Source organism: Oryctolagus cuniculus, chromosome 1 (assembly GCF_964237555.1).
Source record: "Oryctolagus cuniculus chromosome 1, mOryCun1.1, whole genome shotgun sequence".
In the NCBI taxonomy this organism is placed as follows: domain Eukaryota; kingdom Metazoa; phylum Chordata; class Mammalia; order Lagomorpha; family Leporidae; genus Oryctolagus; species Oryctolagus cuniculus.
In genome coordinates this window covers 9,422,527-9,440,040 of record NC_091432.1, presented here as the reverse complement: position 1 = coordinate 9,440,040, position 17,514 = coordinate 9,422,527, and the positions used below count along the sequence as shown (strand labels likewise).

At 40.5% G+C, this 17,514-nt stretch overlaps 1 protein-coding gene across 1 annotated transcript; it reads right to left on the bottom strand.

The window, feature by feature from the left end:
• Positions 1 to 2,025: 2,025 nt before the first annotated feature.
• LOC100008795 (lipophilin CL2) lies at positions 2,026 to 7,806 on the bottom strand. The gene is given in 3 exon segments (NM_001082095.1): positions 2,026 to 2,228; positions 5,548 to 5,735; positions 7,692 to 7,806. Coding segments are annotated over 3 exon segments (282 nt in total). The 5' UTR covers positions 7,747 to 7,806; the 3' UTR covers positions 2,026 to 2,189.
• Positions 7,807 to 17,514: the final 9,708 nt, after the last annotated feature.

Here is a 17,514-nt window from a genome sequence, read left to right as displayed (position 1 = left end):
TGTGTACTTCCTTCTCATGTGGGATCTGTCCTTAATGTGTTGTCCAATGTGAAGTAATGCTCTGGCAAAAACAAAGAGGACCTAAATGACAGATCTCTGTGAATGAGATCCCAGTGGAAAGAATGGGCCATCAAAGAATGAGGTATCTTTCTCTGAAGGTAGGAGAGATCTTCCACTTTAACTATGGCCTTGTCGAAATAAGATCAAAGTTGGAAAGCTCAGGGGGCTTCCATGACCTTGGCAACTCATGACTAGAGCCTGGGGAGATTTGACACCTTAAACAAGAGTGTCAATTTGTTAAGTCAACAACAGGAGTCACTGTGCACTTACTCGCCATGTAGGATCTCTGTCTTTAATGTGTAGTTCAATGTGAATTAATGCTCTGACTAGCGCTCAAACAGTATTTTGCACTTTGTGTTCTGTGTGGGGGCAAACTGATGAAACCTTTACTTAATGTATACTAAATTGATCTTCTGCATATAAAGATAATTGAAAATGAATCTTGATGTGAATGGAATGTGAGAGGGAGCAGGATATGGGAGGGTTGCGGTTGGGAGGGATGTTTTTGGGGGGGAAATTCCACTGTCATCCATCAACTGTACTTTGGAAATTTATATTTTTAAATAAATGTTAAAAATAATAAAAATATTTCATATAGATGAAAAATAAATAAATCAACATTTTAAAAAGAGAAAACCAAGACAGATCAGTCCTCCAGACCAGGAACTGTGGGGCCAAGGATCCCAGGCCTATATGTGCCCAGTGAGCCTCAGGAAGGCTGCCCACAGAGGCTCATGGCAAATCCCAAGACCTGGCTTCCAGGTCTCCTTCCTCAGGGAAAACTGATCCCTGAATTACTATCAATCCCCACATCTCCAGTCCTCACAGGGTATCAGCCTGAGGCATCTCTGTTCTGTCCCCAAGGGTTCTATTCATGTGTCCTAGAATTGACTCCTTGAGTCTCAGTTTATTCTACGAGTTTGATCATCGTGTCTTTGCCCCATCCATGTAGATCCACAGGTGTAGTGTCTTAATAGGAAGATAGGATGAGGGGACCCAAAATCTGAGAAAACACACATCAGTTATGGGATGTATGCTCACAAGATCGCACATTGCCCCCCTTCTACCTGAGTGATAGCTGACCAGGTTTGTTTCAGTTACCCACTCTGAGTCCAGAGAACTGTCCTTCCATCATCACCTTAACCACATAGGTACCTTAAAACATTGCTGAAGATCTTACTTAGTGAGAATTATCTTCAGAGAAAACAACTGCTACCCTTGTCTTGACGACTTTGTTCCTCAACCAGGTTCATTGTTTAACTTTGACAGGGATACTTTAAGAAAATTCAAATTTCATTCCACCAAGAGAAAAGTTAGGGAGTGGTGTCACCAAGCTGGCATAGCAGGAACTTTTGAAGGCTCCTTACCCTCACAAAGATACAGAGCAAGCATAAATTTGGGGAGAAATGCCTTTTTCTTTTTTGTGAAATGAGAAATGAGTTGAACTCCTTGTGGAACTCAGGAGAAACTGTAGATTTTTCTAACAAATTAAAGAATTCTGGACATCCTTGCATAGAATACCTTGATCACAGGGCAACAGCAAAGATCAGGAAAGCTCATAGCTTCACTCAGGCTTAGGAAGGGCTCAGACCTCATGTCCAGTTCTCACATTTCCTCGGTGAAATAACAACAGGTAACCTCCATACTGAAATCTTGGAACTGGGATGGTTCTGGTAGAACCTTGTAACCCAACAAAGAACTTAGGTAGTGGCTTGGGTTGGTAGATACCATTGACCTTTGTTTCTCAACAAGGATGAGTCTAGAAAACACAGCTCATGAGCTGTGCAGAGAAAGAAATCTTTGATACATGCAACCTGCACCCCAGAATCTATTACGGGGGAGTAAAGCAAGCTGCCCAATTGCACACCCTTGACTCTGTTAATGCATTGTCTACATTTGCACCCAGAGACAGGTGGGAGGGGCCTCTAAAACCTTGACTTCTATGAGAGAAGAAAAAGGAAACTTCTTGCAGTGGGTTTATTTAAATTAACTATACTTCAGGTTTCAACAACGTCTTCCATATTACTGATCAAAGGGGAAAGTCAAAAGGAAAAGTTGAGATTTCTGCCAGTCCACAGTCGGGTTGTGAGCATCGTCTGGATTCCTCTGAGCCAAAGTTCTTGTGACAGTTAATACGCAGCACAGTAAAGGCTGTCATATATCGTATGCTGCAAAACAAAAGCAGACAAATCACCTAGGCTTTCAACACTCTCTTTGAAAAGGAAATATTGATATCCAGATGCTTCTTGTCATTTCCCTTGCCTTTGTTTAAAAAGGTAAACATCTAAGAAACTAGGACTGAAAGCAAAATTAGAATCATGTTCTCACTTATTCTACAACAAGAGAGACACTTTTGGATTCACAGCAGAAGTTGGTGTTTTGGGAATCTTCCCTACCATTGATAATGTCAATATTTCTTTTCTCCAAAAGAACTGTTCTTTGCAATAATTTAGCCAGTACAAATTCTGTCTGTTCTTTTGCTTGAGGATCTACACACTGGAGCTGTTTCTGAAACCACTGTTCAACATAGGGTTTTTCCAACCTCTGCTTTCATACAAGGTATGATGTTTCAAAGTTCCTCAATGGCCTTAGATTGAAAACTATTATAATAGTCTGGGGATATCCATCATTGACTTTGGAACCTACAATTAAAACAGCACTGTGCTAGGAATTATTCCACTAATCTGTGTCTTCCTTTGTTGGTGGTTTGGTATTGAGTACACCTTTTAAAAATATTAATTCATTATCACATTTAATTTTTGTTCATAGTTATCATCTATGTTCCCATTAAACCAAGGTCTTTTCACTGTTTACTTGTTAAAATCTTATTTGATGAAGTATTAAGCCTTTTTACTGTAATGTAATTTAAATATGCTATTTCAGGGGGCTGGCGCCGTGGCTCACTTGGTTAATCCTCCGCCTGCAGTGCTGGCATCCCACATGGGCACTGGTTTCTAATCCCTGTTACTCTTCTTCCAGTCCAGCTCTCTGCTGTGGTCCTGGAGGGCAGTGGAGGATGTCCCAAGGGCTTGGGCACCTGTACCCTCATAGGAGACCAGGAAGAGTCACCTGGCTCCTTGTTTCGGATTGGCGCAGTGCCGGCCGTAGCGGCCATCTGGGGAGTGAACCAACGGAAGGAAGACCTTGCTCTCTGTCTCTCTCTCTCTCACTGTCTATAGCTCTACCTGTCAAATAAAAAATATGTTATTTCAAAAACTAAAAATAGACAAAGAAATGGAAACATAAGGGAGGTGTCATGTAGATAACGTGTGGGAAGGGAATATCATTTTGTTCTTAGAATTGAATCTGCAAATCACACTGAGTCTGTGAAAACCTCATTGATCATTAAAATTACAAAAGATTTCAAAGAAAAAGGGGAAAATGTGCCCATTTAATATTTAACTATATTGTTGTGGTTTTTTTCTGCAGAAATTGCTTTAGCTCTCATCATCAATGTATTAATTACAGTTTTTGTATTATTATTACTGATATTTCACATGTTTAGGAGCCACCGTATTATCTGTAAACTGTATATTCATAAGATTTGTCCATTTGCTTTTAGTTGTCTCTTTTGGTATAACTTTAAAAATATAAATATGAATTCATTTATTTTTAAGGAAGAGTAACAGAAACAGAGGGAGACACAGAGCTATAGAGATCTTCCATCTCCATCTTCCATTCTCCAAATGCCTGCAACAGCTGATTCTCCCATGTGATTGGAAAGAACTGACTGCAGCCCAGGCACATTACCAGGAAGTGCAGTCAGAAGTGGGACTACCACCACACACTCAAATCTGAGATGTGGCCTCTGAGGAGGCAGCTTAACCTGTTGACCTGCCAGGCCTGCCATATAAATACATTTTAACTTTTTAATTTATTTGTTTTTACTTTATTTGAAACCAGAGGTGGGGGGAGGGGAGAGAGGGAGGAAGAGAGAGAGAGAGAGAGAGAAAGAGACAGAGAGAGAGAGAGAGAGACAGCAAAAGAGAGAGAGAGAAAGACTCATACAGAGGGATCTCCCATTTGTTGATTCATTTCCAAAATACTTGTAACAGCCTAGTCTGGGTCAGGCTTAAGCCAAGACTCTGCATCTTAATCTGGGTTTCCCACTTGGAAGGCAGGGTCCTAAGCATTACAGTCACAACTTCCTGACTCCCAGGATGCAAATTAACTGGAACCTGCAATTGGAGGCAGAATCAAGATTCAAAACTAACCATTAAAATATAATATGTGGGGGCTGGCGTTCCGGCTCACTAGGCTGATTCTCCGCCTTGCAGCGCCAGCACACCGGGTTCTAGTCCTGGTCAGGGCACCGGATTCTGCCCTGGTTGTCCCTCTTCCAGACCAGCTCTCTGCTGTGGCCTGGGAAGGCAGTGGAGGATGGCCCAAGTGCTTGGGCCCTGCACCCGCATGGGTGACCAGGAGAAGCCCCTGGCTCCAGGCTTCAGATCAGCGTGGTGAACCGGCCGCAGTGCACCGTCCGCGGCGGCTATTGGAGGGTGAACCAACGGCAAAAAGGAAGACCTGTCTCTCTGTCTCTCTCTCTCTCACTATCCACTCTGCCTGTCAAAAAAATAATAATAATAATATGTACGAATCCTAAGCAATGTCTTAATTACACAAATCAACCATTCAAAGTGGATTGTTCAAGATAAAATAACCCCTCCATCTTAAATTGCAGGCATTACTCTTTTTCTCCCTACATTTATGACATAATTCTAAATTTTCTATTATGTAATGTATTCATAGGATATTTGGATATTTAGAAAAACTTTTAAAAATCTCAAGAACACTGAAATTTAAAAAGCATTTGCTGTCATTACTCTTGATGTCTGCTTGCAACAATTCTTTCAGCCATGGTTCTTTCACACCCATGACCTCTAGTTGTACATGCATGAGATCCATATAGAAATGTTGCATTGATTTCAGTCATGTATGCAAAGAAATCATGGTTCGTGGCATGTGCACTTGAATTCTTTATATAAAATGAAGCAAGAGCTGCACACATGTTGTTTGCTGTACTCTGAGAACTTTTAAGGACTTTTCTACCATTTATTTTGAAAGAGGAAACTTATTTTTGGTTGTTCCTGTGAATGTGTGTCACTTCAGGTGTCACATTTTCATCTTAACAGAAAATGTGTCTCTCCCAGTGTGTGTGTGTGTATGTGTGAGGGCCTCTCTGTGCACCCTGAATCTATATGTATGAATTTGTGTGTTTCTGTGTGCATGGACCTGAGAGTGAAGGTTAGGTAAGGCGTTTCTGAAGTGTTCTTTTCCCTGTTTGGCCATTTTCAAATATCATTGTTTGAACATTCCTGAAATGAAGTGTCAAATCACCCTAAGGACAAGATTAAACTTATGATAGCTGGACAGATCTATAGTTACATAACCTTTTCACACGCTGTTTGTCATTATTGATGATAAATTTAGAACCTGCTCCTTCCTCGTCTGTGATTTACACGACAGAAGATGAGAAAATCAACATACCACCATGACTCGGAAGTTGGCCAGAGTCTCATTGCTCTGGCTGAGGAAGCACTCCTTGAACTCCTCTACAGCTGCTTCGGTTTGCTCAGTGTCGATGAACCTCTGAAGATCTGCTTTGTATTCCTCCACAGAAACCGATGGATCGATGGTCTTTTCCACGACGCTCTCCAGAAGAACGCAACCAGAACCTGGGGAGTAAGCATGACAACATGTGCTCAATTCCAGGAGGTGGGAGCGCACTTCTGTGGAGTCCTAGTGATATTAGTCATCTTCATACATGTCCATGGAAACGTGGATTCAGAAAGCTTTAGGAGCAAGGTCCAGTATTCTCAATTCTAGGACAGGAAATGTAGGCTCTTGGGGTCACCTCTGATACTGACAATGCTTTTCCTGACCTCCTCTTTTCTGCCAAAAGAAGACAAACTGTACAAATTAGTTTAATTAAGCAGTTCAAGAAATGATATGTTCTGATTTGGTGGAGTACATATAAGACACCTTTTGTGTTTATTCAATATCATTAGACATAACACTAGTCTCAGTGGCCCACAAAAGCCCAAGTGTTAAAGTATTGCCAATTCTTATGTTAATGGAAATTGATTAATGATTAAAGAATGAAAGGTGGAAATTTTATGCGATTATGATATCTGAGTGTTGTGCCTTTGGAAAATGCTTATATTGGATTAAAATGACGGGGTAGAGTCACCAAGATCAAAGCATGGTGGTTTTAAAAGATAGATACGGTGGGGACTGGCATTGTGGTGTGGCAGGTAAAGCCAGGCATGCACTACTGGCTAGTTAGAGTCCCGGCTGCTCCTCTTCTGATCCAGCTCTCTGCTATGGCTTGGAAAAATAGTAGAAAATGGCCCAAGTTCCTGCGTCCCTGTACCCACATGGGAGACTGGGAAGATGCTCCTGGTTCTTGCTCTGGATCAGCACAGCTCCAGCCACTGTGGGCATTTGGGGAGTGAACCAGCAGATGGAAGACCTACCTCTGTCTCTGCATCTCCTTCTTTCTCTGTGTAACTCTGACTTTCTAGTAAATAAATAAATCTTTTTTAAAAAACAAAGGCAGGTACCAGCAGAGGCAAAAGGCCTGAAATGCTCCCACAGTTCTCTCCTAGGAGCAAAAACTTTAAAGGGAGAGAGAGAGAGAGACGGAATACAGCATGCTTTCGGTCTCACTGTGCTTCCGAGCTCAGGATGAGACACTGTCTGAGTAAGAATTCTGCCACCATCATCAAATGCCAAACCCACAAGCTCCTGGATTTTAGAGTGTGAGCATTCAAAACCATGAAAATAGATAAATGTTTACATATTTAAAAATTTCTTCCTACTTGTCTCAAGGATTTTTCAGTAAAGTAAGGAAAAGTTTACTAATATAATACTTCAACATTATAATTCAGTGCAATCAGACAGATGTCCAGCACCACAGAAGTAGGAGGAGTACAATAGTGTCCATTAGTTCTATTCACTCTGTTATTTCTAAGCAAAAAAAAAAAAATACAGAGAATTTGAGCCTCATGAAAGAATCTGTTGTGGATCACTCTGTTCAGGAGAAGAAAGAGCTCAGGGCTTGGATCCCTCTAAATGAATTCTTACATCAGCTCCAGGATTTTTTATTTAGTTGAATGTAATCCTATCACTTTTAAAACCCATCTTCACTGGTGTAAGCAATAAGTGAAGTGGGCCCAGAACTGATGTGGGACACTGGGTTACACACTGCAGCCTAAGGTTTCCCCTGGGAGGTCTCCAGCTTCCTCTCACAGTGGAGAGATTCTGTGAGTGCCTACTTCAGGAAGCTCCATTGCATTGCAATGTCATGGTGCCATCAGTATTGCCCTTTCATGCTCTCCTGAAATACTCAATTCTAATATTTAACCCCAAGATCCATCCTGGTTTTCATGGTAGCTATATAAATGGTGGAGCACAATGAATGGGAGCAAAACATAACACAGTTTCAGTGCAGGGGAAAAGACCCTGAGAAAATAGTTCTTTCTTGGAACTAATGGTAATTTGTAGGTCAATTAAACCTGGCCCTTTCTACTGAAGCTCACCTGGACTGGCACTAAGGGATTGGCTGGGACCCTTGGAGGCCCAGTTAACAACGTCTAGTCCAAAGGCAGCCCTCCCTGTACAGAACTCACCTGCATAGCAGTAAAGGGGGAGGGCAGCAAGCAGGAGGACCATAACCACCTTCATGTTGAGGCTGCTGTGTTTGGCTCTTCCCTGTAGGTGACAGGAATCAAGGAAGTCACTCTGGAGGACAGCACCCAGAATTGCTCTATTTATTCCTCCAGTGGTCACTTAGCCCCTCCCACAAATGAAAGAATGTGTCATGGGATTGGACAAAAAATAGCCTCCCCAAATGGAACCCAGCCAGTCTAATCTGTTTGTAGAGACCTGGAGAGAGCAAATTTGGACTCAGGACAACATTTAGACTGTCATCGTGACACTTCCTTTGGGAAAATGAAGTCGGAATGTTTTTTAAAATAAGTAAAACACAGCAGTGTGTTGTCCTGTGTTAGCATTTTTATTATTAATTTGGAATTCAAATGATTCTCCTTCTCTTCTCTCCATTTCTATTCTTGTATCAATTGGCTTTCACATCTACCTCTCCTTAATCTTCATAGGAAACAAATCTGTAACCTGTATGTCTGGTATCCTTTAATCAAACAGCACAAATGGTTGCAAGAATGTAAAATTCCAAACATGCAATTTCCGTTTTAATAGTGTTAAAATGCTAAGAAATGCTCACTGAAATATGAATGGAAAGCCACTCCATAGCGCCACTCAGTGGCAGGGACTGCGGGTTCTTTAATATGTACTACAGCAATCCCTTAGGGAGCGTGACCATTCAATTTACTTGATATGGTGCATCTTGCAGGGTGAAAGGCGACATGAAATGCACCTCATGGTCCTGAGAAAGGTGCAGTGTGGAGCTAACTCCCTGTGAGTGGATCCCATCCTTTCTCCAAGTTTCAGGAAGTGTAGTACAGAGATAATTCAACTTCCCTGGGACACTGCTACTAAGTAGCTGACCCAGAATATGCAGTGCGGTGTTCTTGCTCTATAGACCTATATGTGACTTGTCTTACTTCATGGTTATGACCACCAGGTACCTCCATGATGCCTCAGATGGATCTTTGTGACTTCGATTTTCACACTTGTGATACGTGAACTCCTGGTTTGTATCTGCAGAAGTCCCATAGATTTTTGCTTCAGAACACTGATCCCTATACACTCCCTTCACCCAAAGGCACCACTCCTTGGTCTCTTTCTTATTTCCTCCACCTCTGTTTATCCCCTCATTCACAGGACCCCTGGCTCTGAGAGTAACCCTCTCTCAACATCTCCAAAATCCTGATCACTGGCCTCTTCAAACTATTTCTGATGCGTTGAGGGTGCAGGCCTTGGACTCTCCTTTGTTTAAAAAAGTCATAAAATAGTGGCCAAGAATAATTGTGGCATCAGTTGGGGGAGTAAAATTTAGCTTAACAAAAACTTTGCTGATTATGTTGCATGCTTTCTTCCTAGGTTTATTGAGAAACAAGACCTCATTTATATATAAAGCCTTAGTAAAGACAAAAATCACAGTACACTCTAAAACCAGGCATCAGCTTAACAGATTAACATCTTGGGTCATCTCCCAGCCACATTTCATTTTCTGACTGAAAATGTGGGTGTCTTGTATGAAAGACGAAGGTGAATGGAGAATTCAGTTGAGCCCTTTTCATGCTGGGCCTCATTCATTTCAGGTCTCCTTGTATACCAGTGATCTTACCTTATGTTCCAATCCAGATCTATCTAATGTCTTGGGATCACTACCAGATTAGAAAGCAAGCCAAGGTCAGGAGCAAGGCACTGACTAATCCTTCTTTACTGCTTCAGAAATGCCTAAACTTTACAAAGCTTGACCTTATGTGATATGTGCACTCAAATATTTGTTGTACTTAAGCATTTAATCCCTATATCCTTATTAAAGTGATTTGGTTCATTAGATATATTACATCAACCTGTTCAGCAAGGCGTGAATAATATGTTATTCCAATTCCATGCCAATTTTTTCCTGTTGATCATACTCTTCCACATTTGTGGGCTGCTTCTTCTCCTTAGGATATGAGAAGTGGTATAAGGGGCAGTTGACATGAGCATTTGCTCTGCTAAAGTAGTTCTGCTCAATGCATTCCTTCAATCTACCCAGGAAGGTAGTAATTTCTGTTCCCAAACCATTCGAGTCTGCAATGATGACATAAGGCTTGGAGTGAAATGAATCTGAAAGTGCTTGTGCACTTTCAAACCTCGCAGTGTGATCTTAAGCTCTCATTAGTGTTTCAGACTTTACTGTGCTGTCTGTTCTTCCTCTTCTTACTTGCTGCTCATCCTGTTTTCTTCCTATTCCTCTTCTTCTTCTTGCTCTTCTCATCATTTCTCATTTGCTGATGTCATTCCCTGCATGCCTCTCCTAGTAAACAGTGTGGACTGAAGAGATACTCTGAAATACTCCTCTGGCAGTACATCTACAGTTACTCATAGACTACAGTTTCACAAGGGGCTTTTTGTTTGGACAAAATTTACTAATAATATCAAATCACCACTAAAAAACTTTCTAAAAATTTTAACAGCAATTCCGTTTATTCAATTTCAGACATTGACTCTGTTATAAATTTATGAATTTTTTTCCTTGTCTCATTTGTGGCTACTTAGAATGTTCCTTCCACTTCTTCAAAGATTGCTCAGAATCAGTGGAGTACCTAGTTCTTTAGCGCAGGAATTGCTGATCAGTGAGTGAGGTTGATATTTGTGCTCCGCAGGATGTAGATTTGAATCCTGGAAAGAATATCTGCTCATGATGTATCTTTATGCAAGTGACAGTGCTTGTGACATGGAGCTTTCTTTGATTCTTTTTAAAATATATTAATAAAATAATACTGATTTTCCAGATCTGTTAAATGCTCTAGATGAAGTTTCTATCATGTGATCAAATATGAAAATTTATGAATTATTTACTGCTTGTGGAAGTAGCTACCATCCACTCACCATTCATCCACATATCCATCCAGTGCTAACAATAATAATGGAGCCTCCCTGCACATTGACCTATGCCCTGTTCTGCTGATTCTGTTTAGGAATAAATTAGGGAAAGAACCTTGCTTTGTATACAGAGAAAATTCCATGGCTGACAAAGAACTTCTAAGATCAATCCCATTCACAATTGCTACAAAAAACATCAAATACATTGGAATAAACTTAACCAAGGATGTTAAAGATCTCTACAATGAGAATTACAAAAGCTTAAAGAAAGAAATAGAAGAGGATGCCAAAAACTGAAAAAACTTCCATGTTCATGGATTGTAAGAATCCGTATCATCAAAATGTCCATTCTCCCAAAAGCAATTTATAGATTCAATGCAATACCAATCAAAATACCAAAGACATTCTTCTCAGATCTAGAAAAATGATGCTGAAATTCCAATGGAGACACAGGAGACCTCGAATAGATAAGAAATCTTGTACAACAAAAACAAAGCCAGAGGCATCACAATACCGGATTTCAGGGCACACTATAGGGCAGTAGTAATCAAAACAGCATTGTACTGGTACAGAAACAGATGGATAGACCAATGAAACAGAATAGAAACACCAGAAATCAATCCAAATATCTACAGCCAACTTATATTTGTTTTTTTTTAATTGCTTTGATTGTATTGAGGAATGTTCTTTATATACCCAATTTTTTTTTTATCTTTTATTTAATGAATATAAATTTCCAAAGTACGACTCATGTGTTACAATGGCTTCCCCCCCCATACCATCCCTCCCACCCACAACCCTCCCCTTTCCCACTCCCTCTCCCCTTCCATTCACATCAAGATTCATTTTCGATTATCTTAATATACAGAAGATCAGCTTAGTATACCTTAAGTAAGGATTTCAACAGTTTGCTCCCACACAGAAACATAAAGTGAAACATAATAGATGATTTTTTTTAAATGATGATGAAATCAGATCAGACCTATTGTCATGTTTAATCCCAGGGAGAGTCAAGTTGGGAATTGATAATTTCTTTCTTTCTTTTTTTTTTTTACAGAAGATCAGTTTAGTGTACATTAAGTAAAGATTTCAGTCGTTTGCACCCCCATAGAAACACAAAGTGAAATATACTGTTTGAGTACTCGTTATAGCATTAAGCCTCAGTGTACAGCACGTTAAGGACAGAGATCCTACATGAGGAGTAAGTGCACAGTGACTCCTGTTGTTGACTTTACCAATTGACACTCCTGTTTATGGCATCAGTAATCTCCCTATGCACCAGTTATGAGTTTCCAAGGCTATGGAAGCCCCTTGAGTTCTCCGACTCTTATCTTGTTTAGACACGGTCATAGTCAAAGTGGAGGTTCTCTCCTCCCTTCAGAGAAAGGCACCTCCCTCTTTGAAGACCTGTTCTTTCCACTGGGATCTCACTCACAGAGATCTTTTTGCCAGAGTGTCTTGGCTTTCCATGCCTGAAATACTCTCATGGGCTTTTCAGCCAGATCCGAGTGCCTTTAGGGCTGATTCTGAGGCCAGAGTGCTATTTAGGACATCCGCCATTCTATGAGTCTGCTGAGTATCTCACTTCCCATGTTGGATCACTCTCCCCTTTATTTATTCTATCGGTTGGTGTTAGCAGATACTAGACTTGTTTATGTGCTCCCTTTGACTCTTAGTCCTTTCACTATGATCAATTGTGAACTGAAATTGATCACTTGGAGTAGTGAGATGGCATTGGCACATGCCACCTTGATGGGATTGAATTGGAATCCCCTGGTATATACCCAATTTGCTTAGAGTTTTCATCAATGAAATCCGGTCATTCGCAACAAAATGGAGGAATCTGGAAAACATCATGCTGAATGAATTAAGCCAGTCCCAGAGAAAAATATCTTTTTTTTTTAAATTTTTTTTTAATCTTTTTTTTTGACAGGCAGAGTGGACAGTGAGAGGGAGAGACAGAGAGAAAGGTCTTCCTTTGCCGTTGGTTCACCCTCCAATGGCCGCCGTGGCCAGTGCGCTGCGGCCGGCGCACCGTGCTGATCCGATGGCAGGAGCCAGGAGCCAGGTACTTTTCCTGGTCTCCCATGGGGTGCAGGGCCCAAGTACTTGGGCCATCCTCCACTGCACTCCCTGGCCACAGCAGAGAGCTGGCCTGGAAGAGGGGCAACCGGGACAGAATCCGGCGCCCCGGCCGGGACTAGAACCCGGTGTGCCGGCGCCGCTAGGCGGAGGATTAGCCTAGTGAGCCGTGGCGCCAGCCCCAGAGACAAATATCATGCTCTCCCTGATCTGTGACGACTAACCAAGAACCAAAAAGGAAAACTGGTGAAGTGAAATGGACACTATGAGGAACAGTGACTTGATCAGCCCTTGTCTCGACTGTTGATGTACAATTTAATACTTTATCCCTTTTAGTATTTTTTGTTCTACTTAATACTACTGGTTGAACTCTGTAATTAACACACAATTATTCTTAGGTGTTTAAATTTTAACTGAAAAGTTATCTCTGTTAAATATAAGAGTGGGAATAAGAGAGGGAGGAGATGTACAATTTGGGACATGCTCAAACCGACTTGCCTCACATGGTGGAGTTAGAAATGTGCCAGGAGATTCCAATAAAATCCCATCAAGATGGCATGTACCAATGCCATCTCACTAGTCCAAGTGATCAATTTCAGTTCACAATTGATCACACTGATAGGTCTAAGAGTCAAAGGGATCACATAAACAAGACTAGTGTCTGCTAATACTAACTGATAGAATCAAAAAGGGAGAGAACAATCCAACATGGGAAGCAGGACACACAGCAGACTCATAGAATGGCAGATGTCCTAAATAGCACTCTGGCCTCAGAATCAGCCCTTAAGGCATTCGGATCTGGCTGAAGAGCCCATGAGAGTATTTTAGGCATGGAAATCAAGACACTCTGGCAAAAACAAAGAGGACCTAAATGAAAGACCTCTGTGAGTGAGATCCCAGAGGAAAGAATGGGGCCATCGAAGAAGCAGGTATCTTTCTCTGAAGGGAGGAGAGAGCTTCCACTTTGACTATGATCTTGTCTAAATAAGATCGAAGTCGGCGAAATCAAAAGTCTTCCATGGCCTTGGCAACTCATGACTGGAGCCTAGGGAGATTACTGACACCATAAACAAGAGTGTCAATTTGTTAAGTCCAACAACAGGAGTCACTGTGCACTTACTCCTCATGTAGGATCTCTTTCCTGAATGTGCTGTTCAGTGAGAATTAATGCTATAACTAGTACTCAAACAGTATTTTACACTTTACGTTCTATGTGGGTGCAAACTGATGAAATCTTTACTTAATATGTACTAAATTGATCTTTGTATATAAAGATAATTGTGCTGTAACTAGTACTCATTCAGTATTTTTCACTTTGTGTTTCTGTGTGGGTGCAGACTGTTTAAATCTTTAGTTAATATATGCTAAATTGATCTTCTGTATATAAAGATAATTTAAAATGAATTTTGATGTAGTGGAAGAGGAGAGGGATCGGAGAGGGGAGGGTTGCGAGTGGGAGGGAAGTTATGGGGGGGAAGCCATTGTAATCCATATGATGTACTTTAGAAATTTATATTCATTAAATAAAAGTTTTTTAAAAAGATAATTGAAAATGAAATTTGGTGTGAAAGTAATGTGAGAGGGAGCAGGAGATGGGAGGGTTGAGGGTGGGAGGAAAAAATAAAAAATAAATAATTAAAAAAGATAAATATAGCAATTTATGCCTACATCTAGTAATTGGAAAGACACAAAATCAATGAACCATCAATGTACCTCAAGGATCTAGAAAACAACAACAAACCAAACACAAAACGAGTAGGAGAAAAGAAATAATTAAAATTAGAGAAGAAATCAACAACATTGAAGCCAAAAGCATAATACAAAAGATCAGCAAAATGAAGAGTTGGTTTTTTTTTAAAATGAGCAAAATTGACAAACCATTGACCCAACTAACCAAAAAAGGAGAGAGAAGACCCAAATTAATAAAATAAAAGATGAAAAAGGAAATGAAACAACAGATACCACAGAAATAAAAAATCATCAGAAATTACTACAAAGAGCTGTATGCCAACAAACTGGAAAAACCTAGAAGAAGTGGATAGATTCCTGGATACATGCAATCTACCTAAATTGAGCCATGAAGACATAGAAAGCCTAAGCAGACCCGTTACCAAGACAGAAATTGAATCAGTAATAAAGACCCCCCAAAAACAGTACAGCCCAGGACCAGATGGATTCACTGCTGAATTCTACCAGAATTTGAAGAACAACTAACTCCAATTATTCTCAAGCTATTGAATACAATTGAAAGAGAGGGAATCCTACCAAATTCTTTCTATGAAACCACCTTTACCAAATTCTTAAACCTGGAAAAGATGCAAGCAAGAAGGAGAACTACTGACCAATTTCTCTGATGAACATAGATGCAAAATCCTCAAACAAAATTCTGGCCATTAGAATCCAACAACACATCAGAAAGATTATCCACGCAGACCAGAATCCAGCAACACATCAGAAAGATTATCCACGCAGACCAAGTGAGATTTATCCCTGGTATGTAGGGATGGCTCAACACATGCAAACCAATCAATGTGATAGTCACATCAACAAACTGAAGAACAAAAACCATATGATTATCTCAATAGATGCAGAGAAAGCATTTGATAAAATACAACACGCTTTCAAGATGAAAACTCTAAGCAAATTGGGTATAGAAGGAACATTCCCCAACACAATCAAAATAATGTATGACAAAGCCATGATCAGCATCCTATTGAATAGGGAAAAGTTACAAGCATTCTCATTGAGATCTGGAACCACACAAGGATGCCCACTGTCTCCTTGCTATTCAATATATTCCTGGAAGTTCTAGCCAGAGCTATTAAATAAGAAAAAGAGATCAAAAGGATACAAATTGGGAAGGAAGAAGTCAAACTAACCTTATGTGCAGATAACATGATCCTATATAGAGAGGACCCAAAAGATTTGACTATTGTAACTCATAGAAGAGTTTGACAAATTAGCAGGATATAAAAATCAATACACACTGGTGCCGCAGCTCAATAGGCTAATCCTCCACCTGAGGCACCAACACACTGGGTTCTAGTCCCAGTTGGGGTGCCAGATTCTGTCCCGATTGCTCCTCTTCCAGTCCAGCTCTCTGCTGTGGCCTGGGAAGGCAGTGGAGGATGGCCCAAGTGCTTGGGCCCTGCACCCGCATGGGAGACCAGGAGAAGCACCTGGCTCCTGCCTTTGGGTCAACGTGGTGCGCCGGCTGCAGTGCGCTGGTTGCTGCAGCCACTGGAGGGTGAACCAACGGTAAAGGAAGACCTTTCTCTCTCTCTCTCTCTCTCTCTCTGTCCACTCTGCCTGTCAAAAAAAAATCAATACACAAAAACAACATCTTTTGTATACACAGACAATGCCACAGCTGAGAAAGAACTTCTAAGATCAATCCCATTCACAGTAGCTACAAAAAAACCAAATACCTAGGAATAAACTTAACCAAGGATGTCAAATATCTCTATGATGAGAATTAGAAAACACTAAAGAAAGAAATAGAAGAAGACACAAAAAATGGAAAAAACTTCCATCATCATGGATGGAAGAATCAATATCATCAAAATGTCCATTCTTCCAAAAGCAATTTAAAAATTCAATGCAATACTAGTCAATATACCAAAGACATTCTTCTCAAATCTAGAAAAAATGATGCTGAAATTCATATGGAGGCACAGGAGATCTCGAATAGCAAAAGCAATCTTATACAACAAAAACAAAGGCAGAGGCATTACAAGACCAGATTCCAAGACATACTACAAGGCAGTTACAACCAAAACAGCCTGGTAAATCTTTCCTTTCCACAGCACAGCATCACTTTTCTGGTTCTCATTCCCATCCCTCCAGCCACCACCATATAGGCTGTAGCTTTCTCTGCTCATACAAAAGCTGAATTGGATCCAAATCAAAGACCTATATGGCTGTCAGTCCCTGTTCTACGCTCCCCATCCACACAACAAAGATCTCCTTAAAGTGGAAATGTGACCCTGATTGTCTCCCCAGTAGCCCAGAATAATGATTTGGAATGTGTGCCTAAGCATTTCAAAACTAGAGAATTCATTATTAATCGCACATCCACATTCATATATTTTAATTATGATTGAGTCATTGAGAAATGGTATATCGTTATCATTTCAGCATTCCTTTCAAAATATATTAACTTTTGACTCCTTCAACAAATATGGAAAGCTAAAATTAGGACTTAATATAGGAAACCCGTGACGGCTTAGTCTGTCTGCACTGGCATGTGCAGAAATTTACGCTGTGAATAATTAACCTACTGTTCACAGAGCACAGTCATGCAGTCACGTCTATCAGGATGCATTTGAACTTTAATGTGAGGTTTCCAAGGTTCAAGGTAAGGAATAAAGCTAGAGCAGTCCTTAGAGACAACACAGCAGTTCAAGTTCTGATTCTGCCACCTATTAGTTGTGTCCTTTGGAAACTGAGGCCAATGTCTGTGTCCTTTCTTGTTCTGTGATGAGATACTACGATCACCTCACAGTGAGTTGACCACAATGGAGTTTGCTCAGGACAGTCCTATTTTTCATTCTTCTGTTATCCCATACACGTGATGTTCTATTTCACGCTCCTTAAGAACCCACATTTTACAACAAATACTATTGTCACCCTACTTATAAGACCAGTGTGAAAATTAAATTGGCTAACAAGATTGCCATTCATCTAATGACTCATGTATAAAAATTTTATTTCATGTTTTGTTGACTATTTTCATAGTCATTACTAATAGATTAGATCTTACATGTTCTCTTGCCAAAAATGTGATCCAACTCTTCTGGGGCTCCCCTCTTCCCACAACTTCATAAATTCTACCTAACACTCCTTGGCAAGGCT